Raw genomic sequence first — 17557 nt, 5'->3', positions numbered from 1 at the left:
ACATTGTAAGCCAGAAACGATTGGCATTAAATATTCAACGTGATGAAAAGCAAGGATCTATAACCAAAACTACTCTACCCAGCAGGGCTATTATTTAAAATTGAAGAACAGATAAAGAGCTTCCCAGACAAGAAAGAGCTAAAGGAGTACATCAACACCAAACCAGTATTACAAGAAATGTTACAGGGACTTCTTTAAGATGAAAGAAATATAAAGATAAAAACATGTATAAATTGGCAATAGTTACATATTTATCAACAATTATTTTCAGTATAAATGAAAATGAAATGTTCAGTGTAAATGAAAATTACTTTCAGTGTAAATGAAATGAAAATGAACATGAAATGAAATGTTTTTGATGCTTTGATCAAAAACATAGGGTGGCTGAATGGATAAAAAAACAAAACCCTTACATATGCTGCCTATAAGAGACTCACTTCAGATTGAAAGACACAGAGACTGAAAGCAAAGGGATGGTAAAGGTATTTCATGAAAATGGAAATAGAAAAAAACAAGAATGGAAAAAAGCTAGGGTAGCAATACTTACACTAGACAAAATAGATTTTAAAACAAAGGCTATATAACAAGAGACAAAGAAGGACCCAGTAATCCCACTTCTGGGTATTTATCTGAAGAAACCCAAAATGCTACTTCAAGGGGATGTGTGCATCCATATGTTCATTGAAGCATTGTTTACAATGGCCAAGATGTGGAGGCAGCCTGGGTGTCTGTGGATGGAAGAATGGATAAAGAGGAAGTGATACATATATACAGCGGAATATTGCTCGGCCATGGAAGGGAATGGATTCTTGCCATCTGTGTGGCATGGATGGACCTGGAGGGTATTGTGCTGAGTGGAGTGTCAGACAGAGAAAGACAGATGCAATGTGATTTCATTTGTATGTGGAAGCTAAAGAACAAAATAAACAAACAAAACAGAAACAGACTCATAGATACAGAGAACATTTTGATGGTTGCCAGATGGCAGGGGGGTTGAGAGGGTGGGTGAAAAAAACAGGAAGGGATTAAGAAGTACAAATTGCTTGTTACAAAGTAGTCATGAGGATATAGGGTATATAAGAAGGACTATAATCAATAATATTGTAATAACTATGTGTGATGTCAGATGGATACTAGATTTATTAGGGTAATAGGTGGGAAGAGGATTGGGGTGAAAAAAAGGTGAAAAAGGTGAAAAAAAGTGAAGGGATTAAGAAGTACAAATTGGTAGTTCCAAAACAGTCATGGGGATGTAAAGTAAATCATAAGGCATATAATTAATAATATGGTAATAACTATGTATAGTGCCGAGTGAGTACTAGACTAGTCAGGGGGATCAATTTTTAAATTATACAAATGTCTAACCATTATGCTGTATTTCTAAAATAAATACAAAATAATATCGAATGTAAACTGTAATTGAAAAACTTGAAAAGCCGGGGAAAAGATGAAGGGTAATAAGAGGTTCAAATTTCCAGGTATACAACAAATAAGCTGTGGGGATGTAACATATAGCATAGAGAATATAGTCAATAATATTGTGATAGCATAGTATGGTGTCAATTGATTGCTGGATTATGGTGATCACTTCTTTAGGTATATAAATGTTGAACAGTTATGGTGTACACCTGAAACTGATATAATATTGTATGTTAACTATATTTTTTAATAAAAATATTTTTTAAAGACTTACTATAAAGCTACAGTATTCAAGACAGTGTGGTATTGATGAAAGAATAGACAAATAGGTCAGCAGAACAGAATAGATAGCCCAAGTAGTCCCACACAAATATAGTCAACTGATTTTTAACAAAGGAGCAAAGGCAATACAATGGAGAAAAGACAGTCTTTTCAACAGAGTATTAGGACAACTGGATACCCACATGCAAAAAATGAGTCTAGACACAGATTTTACACCCTTCACAAAGAAATTAACTCAAAGTGGATCACATCTAAATGTAAAATGCAAATATATATAACTCCTAGAAGATAACATAGGGGAAAATCTAGATGACCTTGTGTTTAGTGATGATTTTTTAGATACAATCCATGGCATGGCCCATGAAAGAAAGAATTGATAAGCTGGACTTCATTAAAATTAAAAATTTTTGCTATGTAAAAGATTCAAGAGAATGAAAAGACAAGTCACACACTGGGCAGAAACATTTGCAAAAGACATATCTAATAAAGGACTGTTCTCTAAAAAATATAAAGAGCTCTTAAAATTCAACAGTAAGAAAATAAACAACCCTCTTTTAAAAATTGGCCAAACACTTTAACAGACACCCTATCAATCAAAATATGTAGATGGAAAATAAGTACATGAAAGGAGAATTTTAGGGAAATAGAAAATAAACAACAATGAAATACCACTACACACCTATTAGAATGGCCAAAACCCAGAACACTGACAAGACCAAATACTGGTGAGGATATGGAGCAAAAGGAACTCTCATTCCTTGCAATTGGAATGCAAAATGGTACAACCACTTTGGAAGACAGTTATGGTAGTTGCTTACAAAACTAAAGATACTCTTATCATAAAATCCAACAACTGTGCTCCTTCATATTTACCCAAATTAGCTGAAAACATGTTCACACAAAAACCTGTAAACAGACGGTGGGAATGTAAAATGGTACAGCTGCTGTAGAAAACAGTATGGCAGTTTCTCAAAAAATTAAGCGTAGAATTACCATATAATACAGCAATTCCACTTCTGGGTATAAAACCAAGTAATTGAAATCAGGGTCTTAAAGAGATATTTGTACACCCATGTTCTTACCAGCATTATTTATAGCTAAAACATGGAAGCAACCCAAGTGTGCATCAGTGGATGAATGGATAAGCAAATTGTGGTATATACATACAATGGAATATTATTCAACCTTAAAAAGGAAGAAAATTTTGCAACATGTTGCCACATGGATGAACCTTGAAGACATTATACTAAGTGAAATAAGCCCTTCATAAAAGGACAAAACTGTATGATTACACCTATATCTGTCATAGAGACAGAAAGTAGAATGGTGGTTGCCAAGGGCTGGAGAGAGGGGAGAATGGGAAGTTATTGTTTAATGAATAGTTTTGGTTTTACAAGATGAAAAGAGTTCTACAGATGGATGGTGGTGATGGTTGCACAATATTATGAGTGTATTTAACACCAATGAACTGTACACTTAAAAATGGCTAACATAGTAAATTTTATGTTAAGCGTATTTTTTTATCTCAACGAAATAAAAATGGAAAGAAAGCCTGTACTCTGATTTATAGCAGTTTTATTCATAATTGCCAAATTTTGAAAGCAATTAGGATTTCCTTCCTAATTGTGAATGCATAAATAAATTGTGGGACCTCCAAAGAGAAGAATATTATTGTGCTAAAAAAGAAAAAAAATGAGCTACCAGCCATGAAAAGACATGGGGAAACCTTAATTGCCTATTATAGTGAAAGAAGACAATATGAAAGGCTACATGCTGTATGATTCCAACTATATGACATTCTGGAAACGGTAAAATTATGAACACAGTAAAGAAATCAAAGTTTGCCAGGGGTTAGTGGTTAGGGAGAGATGAATAGGCGAAGCACAGGAGATTTTTAGGTCAGTGAAACTATGTTGTTTGATGCTATAATGGTGGCTACATGTCACTATACATTTGTCTAAACCCATAGAATGTACAACCCTAAGAGTGACCCTAACATAAGCAAAGATTTTGTGTGACAGTGATGTGTCATTGTAGGTTCATCAGTTGTAACAAATGTACCATTCTGGTGCAGAATGCTGATAATGGGGAGGCTATGTATGTGTGGGGGCAGGCTGCATATAGTAAATCTCTGTACCTTTTGCTTAATATTGATGTGAACATAAAACAGATCTGAAAAATAAGGTCTATTTTTTTTAAAAAATCTGTCTCTCATATCTGCTTCTGCATTAGATCTCCTTCTGTCAGAGAAAACCAGAGCCAGACAGAAGTTAAAGTGGTGCAAATTTTATTCAAGAACTACTATTGCAATAGGGAAAAAGAAACCTCAGTATAGATAGAACTGGACTCCATTAATACAAAAAGGGCAAGTGGGGATTTCTGGGCAAGGAGCAAGGTGGGAGTCAGTGGATGGAAAATTACTAAGAGGAAACATCAGGAATAAGGGGAATTCTGGTTAAACCTACTTGATAGGATTTGTGCTGAAGGCAAGCCAAGGTGGTCAGATACCGAGGGTCGGGGATTCTGGCTAAACTGACTCAGCTAGATTCTTGCTAAAACTGGAATAAGTGGGCCAAGCACAGAGCCCAAGGTTAGGGCCCTGAGGGCTTAGAGGAGCCTGGCAGAGTTAGGTCAGGAGAGCCTTTGTCACTGTAAAAGTCCCGGTTACTATTTTCGATTTTAAATTATGTTTTGTGATTAGGTCACACTCTGGTCTACAGGGCACTTCCCAAAGGCACCTTTCTAAAGCTGGGTTAGGAAGAAAGATCATTGAATAGCTACTTTCTTACAAAGGCATTCAAGATAAGTCTTCCCCCATTTCCTTGTTTTTACACACTGAGGGAGGAAGACAAGGATGAAAAAAGATATAGTCCTTTCCCACGACCTAATAAAGGCAACGGGTATATGATTCAAATCCTGGCTTTACCTCTGAATAGCCATGTGAAGCCATGTTTCTATTCCTACAAAACAAGAATATCAATATATACCTTTTAAGGCTGTTATGTATCTAGCTCAGGTTAATAAATGGCAGTTATGATTATATATTAAAATTGCATTAAAATATTCATATATGCTATATACAGTATATACAGTATAATACAATAAATCCCATTTATTTTATATTGTTACATATATCCCAACTAAGTGAAATCAAGGACAGCTACATGAAGAAAGAGGTATTTAAGGAGCATCTTAAAGATGGCTGAATTTCAACAAAAGGGAACAGCGAGGCAAAAGGTCAGAGATGGAAAAGCATACTGAAAATTGAGAACATGGCAAGTAGTGTGATGTGGCTGGATTATAAGGATGCCTAGTTGGAATTGGAGATAAGTATGGGACCAAATGGTGCAAGGTAATGCTAAATTTCTGAACCATGAGTCTATGAATGCTCTCTGATCACAGTTTTCATGGCAGTAGTGTGGAGAATAGATACATGATTCAAAGGCAAAATCTTCATTAAGCTGTTGCAACAGTTTGTAACAGACAAGGAAAATAACGATGGGGGAGAAAAGGCATGTGCCTGAAGTTTTCCTCCTAAAGGATCTAATAATTTCACTTTTCCAAGCTAGTGAATTAAGCAATCATTTTGGAGTGTGTGTAAAAGATTGTGACACAAACGTGGCATAAGTAATATACCTATTTAGATGGGAGCCATTAATGGGAAGGAAGGCAAGTCTTGAAGAAGAGGGCATGCAGCAAAAAGGTTATATTCACTATGAGATACGAATGCATTTAAACAAGACAGTAATTTTGTAGAATAGGGACTCTAAGAATCCTTTCAGATCCTCACCAGAATTCTAATCACTCTCCTCTGGGCCCTCTAAAAACCTTTGGTGGGGGAGTCAGAGGACTCAGCTGTTTACTTGTCTGCGTAGCTGGACTCTGAGCTCCATCAGGAACAAGCCAGGTTTGGTAAATCAGTGCCTAGCATAGGGTCTGGAGCCTAAGTAAATAAATACATATTTAAAAATAAATAAAAGCAGTAAATGGTGGACAAAAGAAAGAGAGTCAAGACCCACTTCTTGTCTTCTTGTCGAATATTAGGAGCATCATCTTTCTTGTTGCCTTCTTTTCCATACATTGCCTTTTGAGTTGCCCCTTCATTCACTCAAGAGCCAACTACTGTGCCTTAGGCGGTGTGCCAGACTCTGCACAGAGAAGGGATAGATGATTTAGCTTGATCAGACTGGGACAGAAAAAAGATCAGGGACTGAAAACACAAAGGAGGTGACTAACCCAGACTGGAGGGTTGGTTAGGAGAGTCTTCCTAGGGGAAATGAAGTTGAGTCCAGGAAGGACAAGTGGAAATGACGGTTAGCCTGAAGGAGGTAGAAGGTTAGGAATGGAGAGAAGTCAGTTTCTGTCAGAGAAACAATATGGGTAAAGGCCTCAGCCAGAGGGAAGTCTTCTAGATAACCGAAAGTACTTGGTTTACACAGCCTAGAGTTTGGAATATGTGAGGGGACAATGCTGCTGATGAGATTAGGGGGGTAGACAGATTTGTAAACCATTGAAGAATTAATACTTAGTCATAATAGTATGGGAAAGCCACTGAAGGTTTTAAACAGCAGAATGACATAATCCGATTTACATTTTAAAAAGGTAATTCAACCGTGCAGGTAATGGATTGGATGGGGCAACCGTTAATGCAGAAAACAGCTGAGAGCATTGCAGTAGGGTGGGAGAGAAATGACGGTGGCTTGGACTATGGTGGTGGGAATGGAAAGAAATAGAACAATCTGAGATATACAGCTGGGAAAAGACTCTAGCTGTGATGCAGGAGAACAAGGGAGTGATTGGATAGATAGAGAAGGTTCATTAATGAGCTCGAACTTTATCTTGAAGGAATAAAGGGGAAACCACCTAACCTTTTAACCGTAGGAGTGATACAGACAGGGCTTATCAATGGATTACTTGGCCGAATGTGGTGAGAAGACTGTCAGAAAAGGGCACAGGTAAAGAGCTGAGACAAGAGGGGGGGGAGAAGTGGATGTGGGGCGACGGGAAACGACGGAGAGGTTTCAGAGTCAGGCATAGCACCAACAGTCTGACAAGCAGAAACTCACGCAGCCTTAGGAAGGCTGCGGAGGTGGGGTGGAGGGCGGGCGCAGCCAGAACCGCCCACGCCTCCCGGCGCCAGGGGCGGGACCGGAGCACGCACGGCGGCGTGACGCAGGGCCGCAGCTGGCCTCGTTCTGGCCGCCGCCGCCGCCGCCGCCGCTTTGAGGCGGAGTAGGATGAGGCCCGCGGCCGCGGCTCCGGCGTCGGCAGGGGCAGCAGCAGCTGAGGCGGCAGCTGAGGCAGCCACGACGGCCGCGCCCCCACCTCCTGACCTGGATTAGGCCCAGCAGCTCCGTGGCCGCCGCCGCCCCGCGGGGGGGCGGGGTGGGGGAAGTGTCTCGTCTCCCCGCCCGCCCCCCCCCCATCGCCACCTCGCAGAGGCTCCCGCCGCGACCCCAGCGGAGCCCGCGGCCAGCCCTGAGCCCCCCACCCCGGGGGTTGGCATGAGCGGCCCTTCGGCGGCTCCGGGGGGCGGGGAAGCCGCTGCCGCCTGAGCCCCGGCCTGCTGCCGGACCCCACCTCGCTGCCCGAGGCTGACCGCGGAGCCTAAGAACGACCCCGCCACTGCTTTCTTCCTCCCCCAGATCACACACCCCAGCCCCAGAAGATGGGGAACTGCCTCAAGTCCCCCACTTCGGATGACATCTCCCTGCTTCACGAGTCTCAGTCCGACCGGGCTAGTTTTGGCGAGGGGACAGAGCCGGATCAGGAGCCGCCGCCGCCATATCAGGTAGGGGAGGGTGTGTGTTGGGGAGGAGGGGGTGCGAGGGGTGGAGGCAGCTCCCGCCGAGAGTGAGGGGGCTTCGGGGCCGTCACTGCTCCCGGCCTCGGGAAGGCCTGGCCTGGGGGGCGTTGACGCCCTAGAGCAGGGTGTACGGGCGATCGCTCCCCACTCCCGGGTGGGGGGACCCTTCACACCCCCTCAGTGTCGGTGTGGGCAGGGTACTCCGTCCCGGAGTATGCGGTCGTACCCCCGTGCCCAGAGGCTGGTGGTCTGCCTGTGGGGTTGAGTGACATTTTCGTGCCTTTATGCCTGAATCGCGGAGTCTGACCTGTGAGGTTTGGAGATGATTCGCTCCTCGCTCCGCCAGCTGGATTATGGGTTGTGGACGGGCGGTTGCCCGCACCCCTTCATGTTTTCCTGTGTGATTATCCTCCCTTTCCCTGCCCTGGCTGTTCGTGTTCATTGGATCTGGTGCGTGTTCGTTTCTGCTACTTGGGAGAAGATCTCCCGGTGGGGGGTGCCGTCCCAGCGACGTCCGTCCCGGTGGTTACTTGTTTAGGTCGGCAGGTATTGATTTGTAAACCCCTCCTTCTTTTGCTCCAGCCCGCGCGACACACCTTTGAAACGCAGACTTCATAAACCTTGATTACCTTGAACTTTGGAAACCTTTAAACCTGACTTGGGACATAACCTGCTGTTACTCGTGGTTCTCCTTTGGTACCCGAGACTCTTTCCTAAAGCGTTTCCTTGCTTTCCGTACAGCGATCAGCAGCCCCCGACGTGTTTGCACGGTGAATAAAAGCTAAGACCTATTCAGAAAACTCAGGATCGATATGTGCATGTTATAATTTATAACATATACAAACCGTGCCTCTATTCATGTTTTAAATGATGTCGATTAAAAAGTTTTTTTTCCAGAAGGCCTTACGTGGTTAAGTGGCTTCATGTTTTTTCCTGAGGGGGTTTAGTTTTCTAACTGTGGGCAGTCTCCTTTGTTGTTTCATGGTGACATCATTATTTAGTGTTATTCTTTTCTCATTCCTGTGTAGACCAGAAAAACCTGATCACATATGCTGCTTTTCTAAATAAAACCCTTCAAGGGCCTTTCGCATATGCTAGTCAAGTCCAGTCTTATTGTGGCGTAAGGAAGCCTCCATGACTTACCTGTCTCTGTGTTCCACACCTACCACATACACCAGCCTGTGCACACCTCTGCCTTTGCTCCAATTGTTCCCTTTGCTTGGAGCCCTTCCCCCAAGGTCAGCCAGGTGAACATCTAATCCTCTTTGAGGACTCAGCTCTCCTGTCACCTCATCTGGAGTGGCTGCCTTCCCCTCCCTCCTGCCCTGAATCCATCCATTACTCCTTTGTGTCCCCCTGAACTCTCTACACTCCCATAAACAGCACTTATAAACTTGAGTCTTAGTTAATGTTCTTGTTTATTTAGATGTATGTCTCATCCGTGAGGCATTTCCCTCCTGCCACCGTGCAAACTGCATGCAGGTAGGGACTCTGTGTCTCCTGTTTGCTCTGTATCCCCAGCATCTGTCTCGTAGTAGATAGTAACTGTGGGATTAATGAAGACTGTAAATCCTCGAGAGCAGGGACTCTGTCCCCAACGCTTTGTGCAGTTTCTCGCACAGAAAAACACTTTTTAATTAATTAAATAACATTAATTCATTAAATGTTGAATGAATTAATGAATTGGAATTCAGTATTATGTTTTGTAAGTTAACATCCATTTCTTCCAAAGAATTGTCACAGGTAAGTCTCTTGAAAAATCTAAGCTAATTCTGGATGTCTTTCTGAATCTTTGAAGCAAATAAATTGTTTGTATTTTACTCTTCGTTTCCCTCCAAAATACTATAAGGTTATGTACTTATTTCAGTTTCATGAGCAAATTTTTTTAGAGGTGTGAATTTTTATTTCAAAATTTCCTTCCATGTTCCCTACCCCCTTTCCAGACAAATTGGATATCTTTGACTTATTGCCCTCTTTCTCATCCTTATGCTAACATAGTGTTAAGAATTGTATTTGCCTTTTCCAGGACTAAATGATAATGAGTTTTGGTATCATGAAGAAACATTTTTTGAAATGTTATTTGTGACAGTGGGAGTTTTTTGTGGTTGCCCTTTCCTGAAGTGAATGACCCAGATGCCGATATGCAAATTTGGTATCAATTGAAAAAATAATAATTTATTTTAAAAAATGGGAGCATGAAAAAAAAAGAAACTTACAGGGCACTTTGTTAGCTCAGTTGGTTAGAACGCAGTGCTCTTAACTCCAAGGTTGTCGATTTCGATCCCACATGGGCCACTGTAAGCTGTGCCCTCCACAACTAGGTTGAAACAACTACTTCAGTTGCAGCTGATGGGTCCTGGAAAAACACACTTAAAATAAAAATTAAAAAGTGGAAAAAGAAACTTTTGTAGAAAAAAATTTTGTTCCTCCAAAGGAAATAAGATTTTTAGGAATAGTTAATTTAGATGACCTGAGAAACACCAATCCAAGGTAAATGATTTATATTTTCAGTGGACAGAAATAACATTTTTCTTTAAATAGTATATAATTAGCAGAGCTACAGGAATACTGGCTTAATTCTTTAAAGAATAGTCTCAGCTGCAGCAGGATTAAAAATTTTTTTCGTAAAGGGTCTAGCTGATTGCAAAGGAACACACTGGTATTTTTCTGTAATGAGGAATGAGTAGTTAAAAGATATTTTTTATGTTTGTGTTGCTCAATGTAAATATATATGCCAAGAGCTCTATATAGTAAACTTTTTTATAAGTTTCAGATATTTCCGAATAGCAGGATCCGATAGGTTTTATTTATTTATTTATGCTTAAAAGTAAGCCCTGTACCATTAAGGTCAAAGTTCATAGGAAGTGCGTATTTCCTGGGTTTCTTTAGTAGCCTCCTAACGGCTCCCTGGCTCCCTTGTGTTCCCAATAGTCTGTTCTTAACTCAGAAACCTGAGTGATTCTGGTGAAACAGATCATGACACCTTGCTCAACCTTATGTAGATCCCCATTTCATTCAAAGTAAAAGCCAAATTCCTTACAATGTCCCATAAACTATATAATTTATACATTTTGCCCCCACACATACCTCTCTTGATACCTCTCCTCCTACTCCCCCCGTCCCATGGCTTCCCTTTAGCCTCTCTGGCCTCTTTGTTCCTAGGATACTCTGGGACCTTTGCCCTGGTTTCTATGCCTGGAGTACTCATCCCAGGTATCACCATGGCAGACTCCCTCATCTCCTTCAAATCTTTACACAAACGACACCTTTGTAAACCCTCTCTGACCACCCTATTTAAAATTGCAACCTGCCCCAACATCCTGGAATTTTTCCTTACTCTATTCTATTTTTTCTGTAGCTTTCATCACTTTTTAATCCACTATTTTATTGTGCTTATAGTTTATCTGTCTCTTCCCACTAAGTGGTAAGCTCCCTGAGGAAAGGGGATTTTTTTAAAAAAATTGTTGTTCTACAAGTACCTAGCACAGTGCCTGGCACACATTATGTATTCAATTATGTGTTGAATGAATGGGTTTCTTTTTATATTAATGTATTCATTTGGGGGCAAGTGCAGTTGAATGTGCTATAAGAACTGTAAGAGTGGCTGGTTAGCTCAGTTGGTTAGAGCCTCGTGTTAATAACACCAAAGTTGCCAGTTCCATCTCCGCATGGGCCTCTGTGAGCTGCTCCCTCCTTAAAAAAAAACCACAAACTGTGTATATTCCTAGTGCCTTTATTCCTTAATTATGGATAATTTTTAAGGAATCAGCCCTGAAAATTAAATCACAGTAATATTAAATATGGGAATTGGTTTAAAATAATTATTAATAAAATAATTTAGTTTTCTTTCACCTTGTACGTGATGTATTCTATAACAAGTTGTTTATTTTACGAGAAAGTACTTGAATCCTTATCCTTAAAGAAATGGAAGGGAAGAGGTTAAAGCTTTTCTTCAATTAGAAGGTTAAAAACAAAGAAATGTGGCACTTCTCTACTCTCTCCTGCCTGATTGTCTAATACAAAAAGAATACAAAGGAAATCTGCCCATCAAGGGCAGTCTTAGAAATGTTGTGAGAGGGTGGGTAAGTCGTGAAAGGTTGGAGAATGAAGGTCCATAAGAAAGGGCTAGGTAGGTAGCCCAATGCAGAAAGGTATATGCAACAGGTTGAGGTATCAGTCAGTATCTAAGGCCCTCTGTTTGTTAATTCAAGAGTAGCACTCTGTTAAAAGAGCTTGATGTTCATTGAACAACAACAAAAGCCACTTAGTTCTATCTGAATATATATATATAAATATTGGTATCTCTCAGTTTTGCAATAGTTATATAAAGTTATTGTTAATACAGCAGTGAATGCAAATGTAATTCTGGTTTTGGAGTCAGATTAATCTGAGTTTAAATTCTGTTTGTTACTTAACCTGTAAAGTATGAAGAGAGATTATCAGATTATGTGGTGTGTTTTGAGGACCTTCTCTCACAAATAACAAAACATAACATTTTGGATATTTCAAATTGTGAGTGAATAAAGCTTTCTTCAAGATATTTTTTAAACAGGCTTGGTGTCTCCTATAGAACTCATTAAAAGTAACCCCTCTCCTTTAAAAATCTACAACATAAAATACTTATTTTTAAGCATTCCAAGCTGTAATAATACCTTGTTTTTTTAATATCTTATGAAGTTAACTGCAAGTAATTGACTATTTTTCAATGTATTAGCATTTTGTTTACATTTTGGTAGAAATTACTTCAAAATGTATTTGACATATCTTGGTCTTACTAAATTATTTAACTTAAAAAAAATTCCCTTTGTGTGAAATTTGATCCTTCCCCTGAAATTCTACCTTTTCATTGAGGTGCATATCAACTCCACCCTCTTTAATAAAGCCTTCCCTGACCATTTTTCCCCCCTCATTCCTGATTTTGTTTGTAATATTTATCTGGAAATCATATATTATTTTATTAATTAGCTCAGGTGCTTTAACAATTATTATTATTCCAGATTACAGTTTCCTTAAAAATTAGAATGATGTGTAAAGATTTTTAAAATTTTTTGGTGGAGTAGAATGGCACCTTACACGTTGTAGATACTTAGTGACTTAGAACTGTCTCATCTTTTACACTGTTACCTCATAATTGAGGTCCTCATTACCTCTTATGATAACCTAATTGATATCTCTCCCCATTCATTTCATTCCTTGTTAGATAAATTCTATCCAGATCAGATCCCTGGCCTCTTAACCCTTAATGATTTTTTATGACTCATCACTGAATATCTCTATATTAGCATTGAAAATCATGATCTGGCTCCTTATATACTCTTTCAGCTTTTTGTAGTTTTGTATATAACCTATACTCTAGTCAGACTGAATAATTTGCTGTAATCTGTATATATGGCTTGTGCTTTCAAGCCTCTGCCTTTGCGCATTCTATTCCCATTGCCCAGAATGCTCTTCCCCTAATTCCCAATGTAAATTCTAGCTTTCAAGGTCCAGCTCAATCCTTTTCTGATCTCCAACATGAATAATTTCTTTTATTTAAAGTTTTGTTACACTTATTGGGGTGACATTGGTTAGTAAAATTATATAGGTTTCAAGTGTACAATTCTATAATACATTATCTATATATTGCATTGTGTGTTCTCCACCCAGAGTCAGTTCTCCTTCCATCACCATGTATTTTATCCCGTTTACCCTCATCTACAACCCTTTCTCCCCCCTTACACTCTGGTAACCACTAAACTGTTATCTGTGTCTATGAGTTTTTGTTTCTATGAGTTGTTTGTTTGTCTTGTTCCTTTGTTGCTTTCAGTTTTATATCCCACATATGGATAAAGTAATATGGTCTTGACTTTTTCTGTCTGATTTATTTCGCTTAGCATGATAATCTCAAGATCCATCCATGTTGCAAATGGCAGTATTTTATCCTTTCTTATGGCCAATTAATATTCCATTGTATATATGTACCACATCTTCTTTATCCAGTCATCTATTGAAGGTCACTTTGGTCATGTCTTGACCACCTTGAATAATGCTCCAATGAACATAGGGGTACATATGTCTTTACGGATAAATGTTTTCAAATTTTTGGGGTAGAGACCCAGAAGAGGGATTGCTGGGTTGTGTAGTAATTCTGTTCTTAATTCTTTGAGGAACCTCTGTACTATTTTCCATAGTGACTGTACCAATTTACATTCCCACTAGCAGTGTATGAGTGTTCTTTTTCTCCAAAACCTCTCCAACACTTGTTATTATTTGTCTTGTTGATGATAGCCATTCTAACAGGTGTGAGGTGGTAGCTCATTGTGGTTTTGATTTGCATTTCCTAATAGGTAGCGAAGTTGAGCGCATGAATAACTTCTTAATCTGAACTCCTTTACCATTCTTCGTTTACCATTCTTCGACATTTTCTTTACCCTTTCTGTTTGATTTTATTTATAGCAATGTCACATCTCTACTAGACTCCCAAGTCTGATGATTCATCTTTGGATTGCTAGAACTAGCAGGTACTCAAATATTGGAGTAAATGTGAAAATTAATTATTGTGGGGTATTTTTGTAAGCGTGTGGAGTTTTATGGTTGTTTGCTTCTATATAAATTGTTCCCAGAATCCTGTGCTTCATCGTTTGGCCTTTGTACTTTCAAGGGTTCTGCTATTTTTCTCTCCAACATTGACTATTTTTATCTGACTGTATTCAGTTTTGTCCTATCACTTGTAATTTATAAAGTGCATGAGCTTTGGGAATGTTAATCTCTCTACATTGTTTTCATTTGCGTTTGGTTTGTGTTCTGTGTAATTCAGCTTGCCTTGGTCTTTTTTTAAATAAATAAAAGTTATCTGTTGTCTTATTTACTTGTAACCTTTTTTGCAGGGGTTTTGTTTGTTTATACCTGATCTACTTTGTATGTCATTTAATTAAGGCTGATTCTTTGCATTAAGAATGTATGCACCTTTAAGAGTAGGACAGTCTGTGTGTCACTTTAATTCTGGAGCTAATTATAGGGTAACTTGAGAAGATGGGGTAATGAGTTACTTGGTACCTAAGATCTGAGAACTTGACTTTCTTAAAATATTTTTTTTAGTTAATACTTTCTAGAAACCTCCACATTTTGTAAAATTCAGATCTTTTAAAATCTTAATATAAAACTTGAGGTAGAATGAGATTCTTTTCTTAAAGGTCTTAATTTTATTTGGTTTCTTCTAAATAGAAAAATTGTCACACAATGCCTACTATAGGTTCTCCCTGACCTTATTCAACTTGTGCCCCTTCTTTCTGCCTTTACTGTGTCTCAGCCAAGTTAAAATCTGGAAATGAGATGTGAAAAGAGGATGATTGTAAATACAATTGGAATTAAATGTTATATTTCTTCGTCATCTTGTCTCAAGCCATTTTTGAATATAATTATCTTCTATGTATTACCTTCCTTCAATCAAAGAGTTAGGGATGGTGTATTTCTATCCTTTTTTCAAATAGGTTATTAAACAAATAGACTTTAACACATTTCCAGAAGTTGATTCCTTACCAGTAACTTTTAATAATGAATTTAACAAACACTTATGATGTTGCTAACATGCTCAGAATTCAGGATTTTTGCAATTATGATATAAAGGAAATTATGAGTGGCGTGGTAAAGGTACTAAAGACTCAGAGAGAGTGGAAATGTGAGTGAAAGATATGAGGAAACGCTGGCTTATAGACAGCCAAAGTGTATGTTTTTAGTGGCAGAAGAGATTGCTACATGCAATTGAGAAGTAAAGTGATAAGGGAGAACTAAATATATTTTCTGCTCTTGGGGAACCTGACCTTTTGATTTTGACATTCAATTTGGCTTTATGGTACGTTGCTTTTGAAGTCTTAGAAGAGTTCCTTTCTTTTAACTGATTAAGAATACTTTGAGTTCAATGTAATGGGAATGCACATATACCTATCTTTTAATTAAATAGCCAACCTGGAGTGTGCTCCCAGGGGCCAGTTGAGTAATTATCTTGTTACTTAATCTAGAGAGCATACAGTAAGGTAAGTAAGGGATCTGAAAGTGTAGGAATGAAGAAAGCAATCTTCCAGACATACTTGTTTCTAAATTTATTAAAAATTTCTGAAGTTTTTATGTGGCTTTAAGAAGAGTAAGACTTTTATAAATAACCCAACTATTTAAAATTACATACAATTTTGTATAACAATTCTTATATTTGTGTAAAAAGGAAGCAGTTTGCCATAAACTGAGTAGCAGGGCATTAAGGATAAAAACCAGGACACTTCATACCTATTTTCTTCTATCAGTAAGTACGTGTTAGGCACTAAGGGGAAAGGAGAAATGAGTCCTTTCCTAACCCTTGAAGAGCTATCATTTTGGTTAAGGGGACAAGATTAATGAATATACATGAAACATTAGTTCAGTGTGAAATAGCATGTAATCAAGTATTACATTGTTTGATGTAGACTCTGAAGTTGGGGGATCAATTTGTGATAAGGCAGTGAATCACAGATTTACTTTGTAGCTTCAGAAGACTTCAAATGAAGTCTTATGTGAACATCAGTGTAAATAATGAATAAAAGCGAAAGAGCTGCCCTTATCAAACTATAAGTGGGGGAACTGGGAACCAAAAGAATAATGAGTGGGTAGTGAGTATGAATTTAGAGAGAGTTGTATAACCTTATACAGTTAAAGTATAATATATATGTGTGTAAACCTTCTAACAGTATCTTAACTTTATATAGCCCAATAAATATTTACATATTATTAATATAACCACTATCAAGATAGAGCCTATTTCCAACCCCCCAAAAGACTCCATCATATATATCCTATCCAACACTAATACCCCTCCCCCAATGGTAACCACTATTTTGACCTCTTATAACCATATATATGTTTTGCCTAGTTTGGGAAGTTAAATAGAATAATTTGTTCAGCATTGTTTGTGAAATTCATTTGTGTCCTTATATGTATGTGAGAGTAAGTTCATGTTACTTTTCATTGCTGTACCATATTCAGTTGTATAAATACACATTTTTTTAATCCATTCTACTATTGATGTACTGTATTTTGCTGTGTACAATGTGCACTTTTTTGCCCAAATTTGTGAGGGGAAAATGAGGATGCGCATTATACATGGGTAGTACTAATTCCTATCTATATAAATGTTTTCAGTTCTTTTATTTGTGCTTATGAGTTAAAAGTGTAACTCTAGAAATCAATAATAACTCTAGAAATCAATCAGGGTATGCAAAATAATACACTGGAATATGGTAATCAGTTTTGCTGAACTTATGACGAGCTTGCAACAACCAAGAGTTCTTGGCCTTCAATGATGCTGTAAATATCGTAAATTTGTTACCATACATAAAATTTCTTGTACCATAATATGTTAAAAAATAAATGCTAAAATTTATTTATAATACAAAAGACAAGTACCTAAATGTAAAGAAATAAAAATTTGAATTAAAAATGAAAGATTTTTCCCCCTGGAAGTTTGAGCCTGAAACGTGGGTGTGCATTATACACGGGAGTGCATTATACATGGCATATTCAGGTTATGTTAGTTTTTGGTTGTATAAATCTGCTGTGAACATTCTTTTTATTTACATAATACATATAAGCACCTGTTATTTTGAGTATATACTCAGGAGTGCAATTGCTAGGTGATGGAGGAGGTATATATTTAGTTTTTCCCCCATTTAATTGCGGAAATTTTCGAAAATAAAGAGAAGTTGACAGAATTGTTGACACCCATATTCCTACCACTTAGATTCTGCAGTTAACATTTTGCTATATTTGCTTTAACACATATCCATTCCTCTGTCAATCCATCCTTTTTTTTTGATGAATTTCAAAATAAGTTTCGCCAAATAGTTTTCCAAAGTGGGTATACCAGTTTATACTCCTATCAGCAATGTATGAGAATTCTGTTTGTGCTTTACCAGCCTTACCAGCACCGAGTATTAGTCTTTTTTGAAACATTCTGATAAGTGTGTAGAAGTATTTCATTGTGGTTTTAATTTGCATTTTGCCAATGAGAAATGCATACCAATATGCATAGCAATGTGTGTTAAT

The 17557-nt window shown here is 38.3% G+C and overlaps 1 protein-coding gene across 1 annotated transcript in view; it reads left to right on the top strand.

The window, feature by feature from the left end:
* Positions 1-6851: 6851 nt before the first annotated feature.
* RNF11 (ring finger protein 11) overlaps positions 6852-17557 on the top strand; it is a 33940-nt gene continuing 23234 nt past the window's right edge. Inside the window, exon 1 of the mRNA XM_081054989.1 lies at positions 6852-7492. Within this exon, the coding sequence (XP_080911115.1) occupies positions 7370-7492 (123 nt within the window). The 5' untranslated portion in view covers positions 6852-7369. The remainder of the gene's footprint in view (positions 7493-17557) is intronic.

This window comes from Rhinolophus hipposideros (assembly GCF_964194185.1).
Source record: "Rhinolophus hipposideros genome assembly, chromosome: 8".
Classification (NCBI taxonomy): Eukaryota; Metazoa; Chordata; class Mammalia; order Chiroptera; family Rhinolophidae; genus Rhinolophus; species Rhinolophus hipposideros.
The sequence above is the reverse complement of the archived record's forward strand: the minus strand, read 5'-3'. Positions and strand labels throughout refer to the sequence as shown.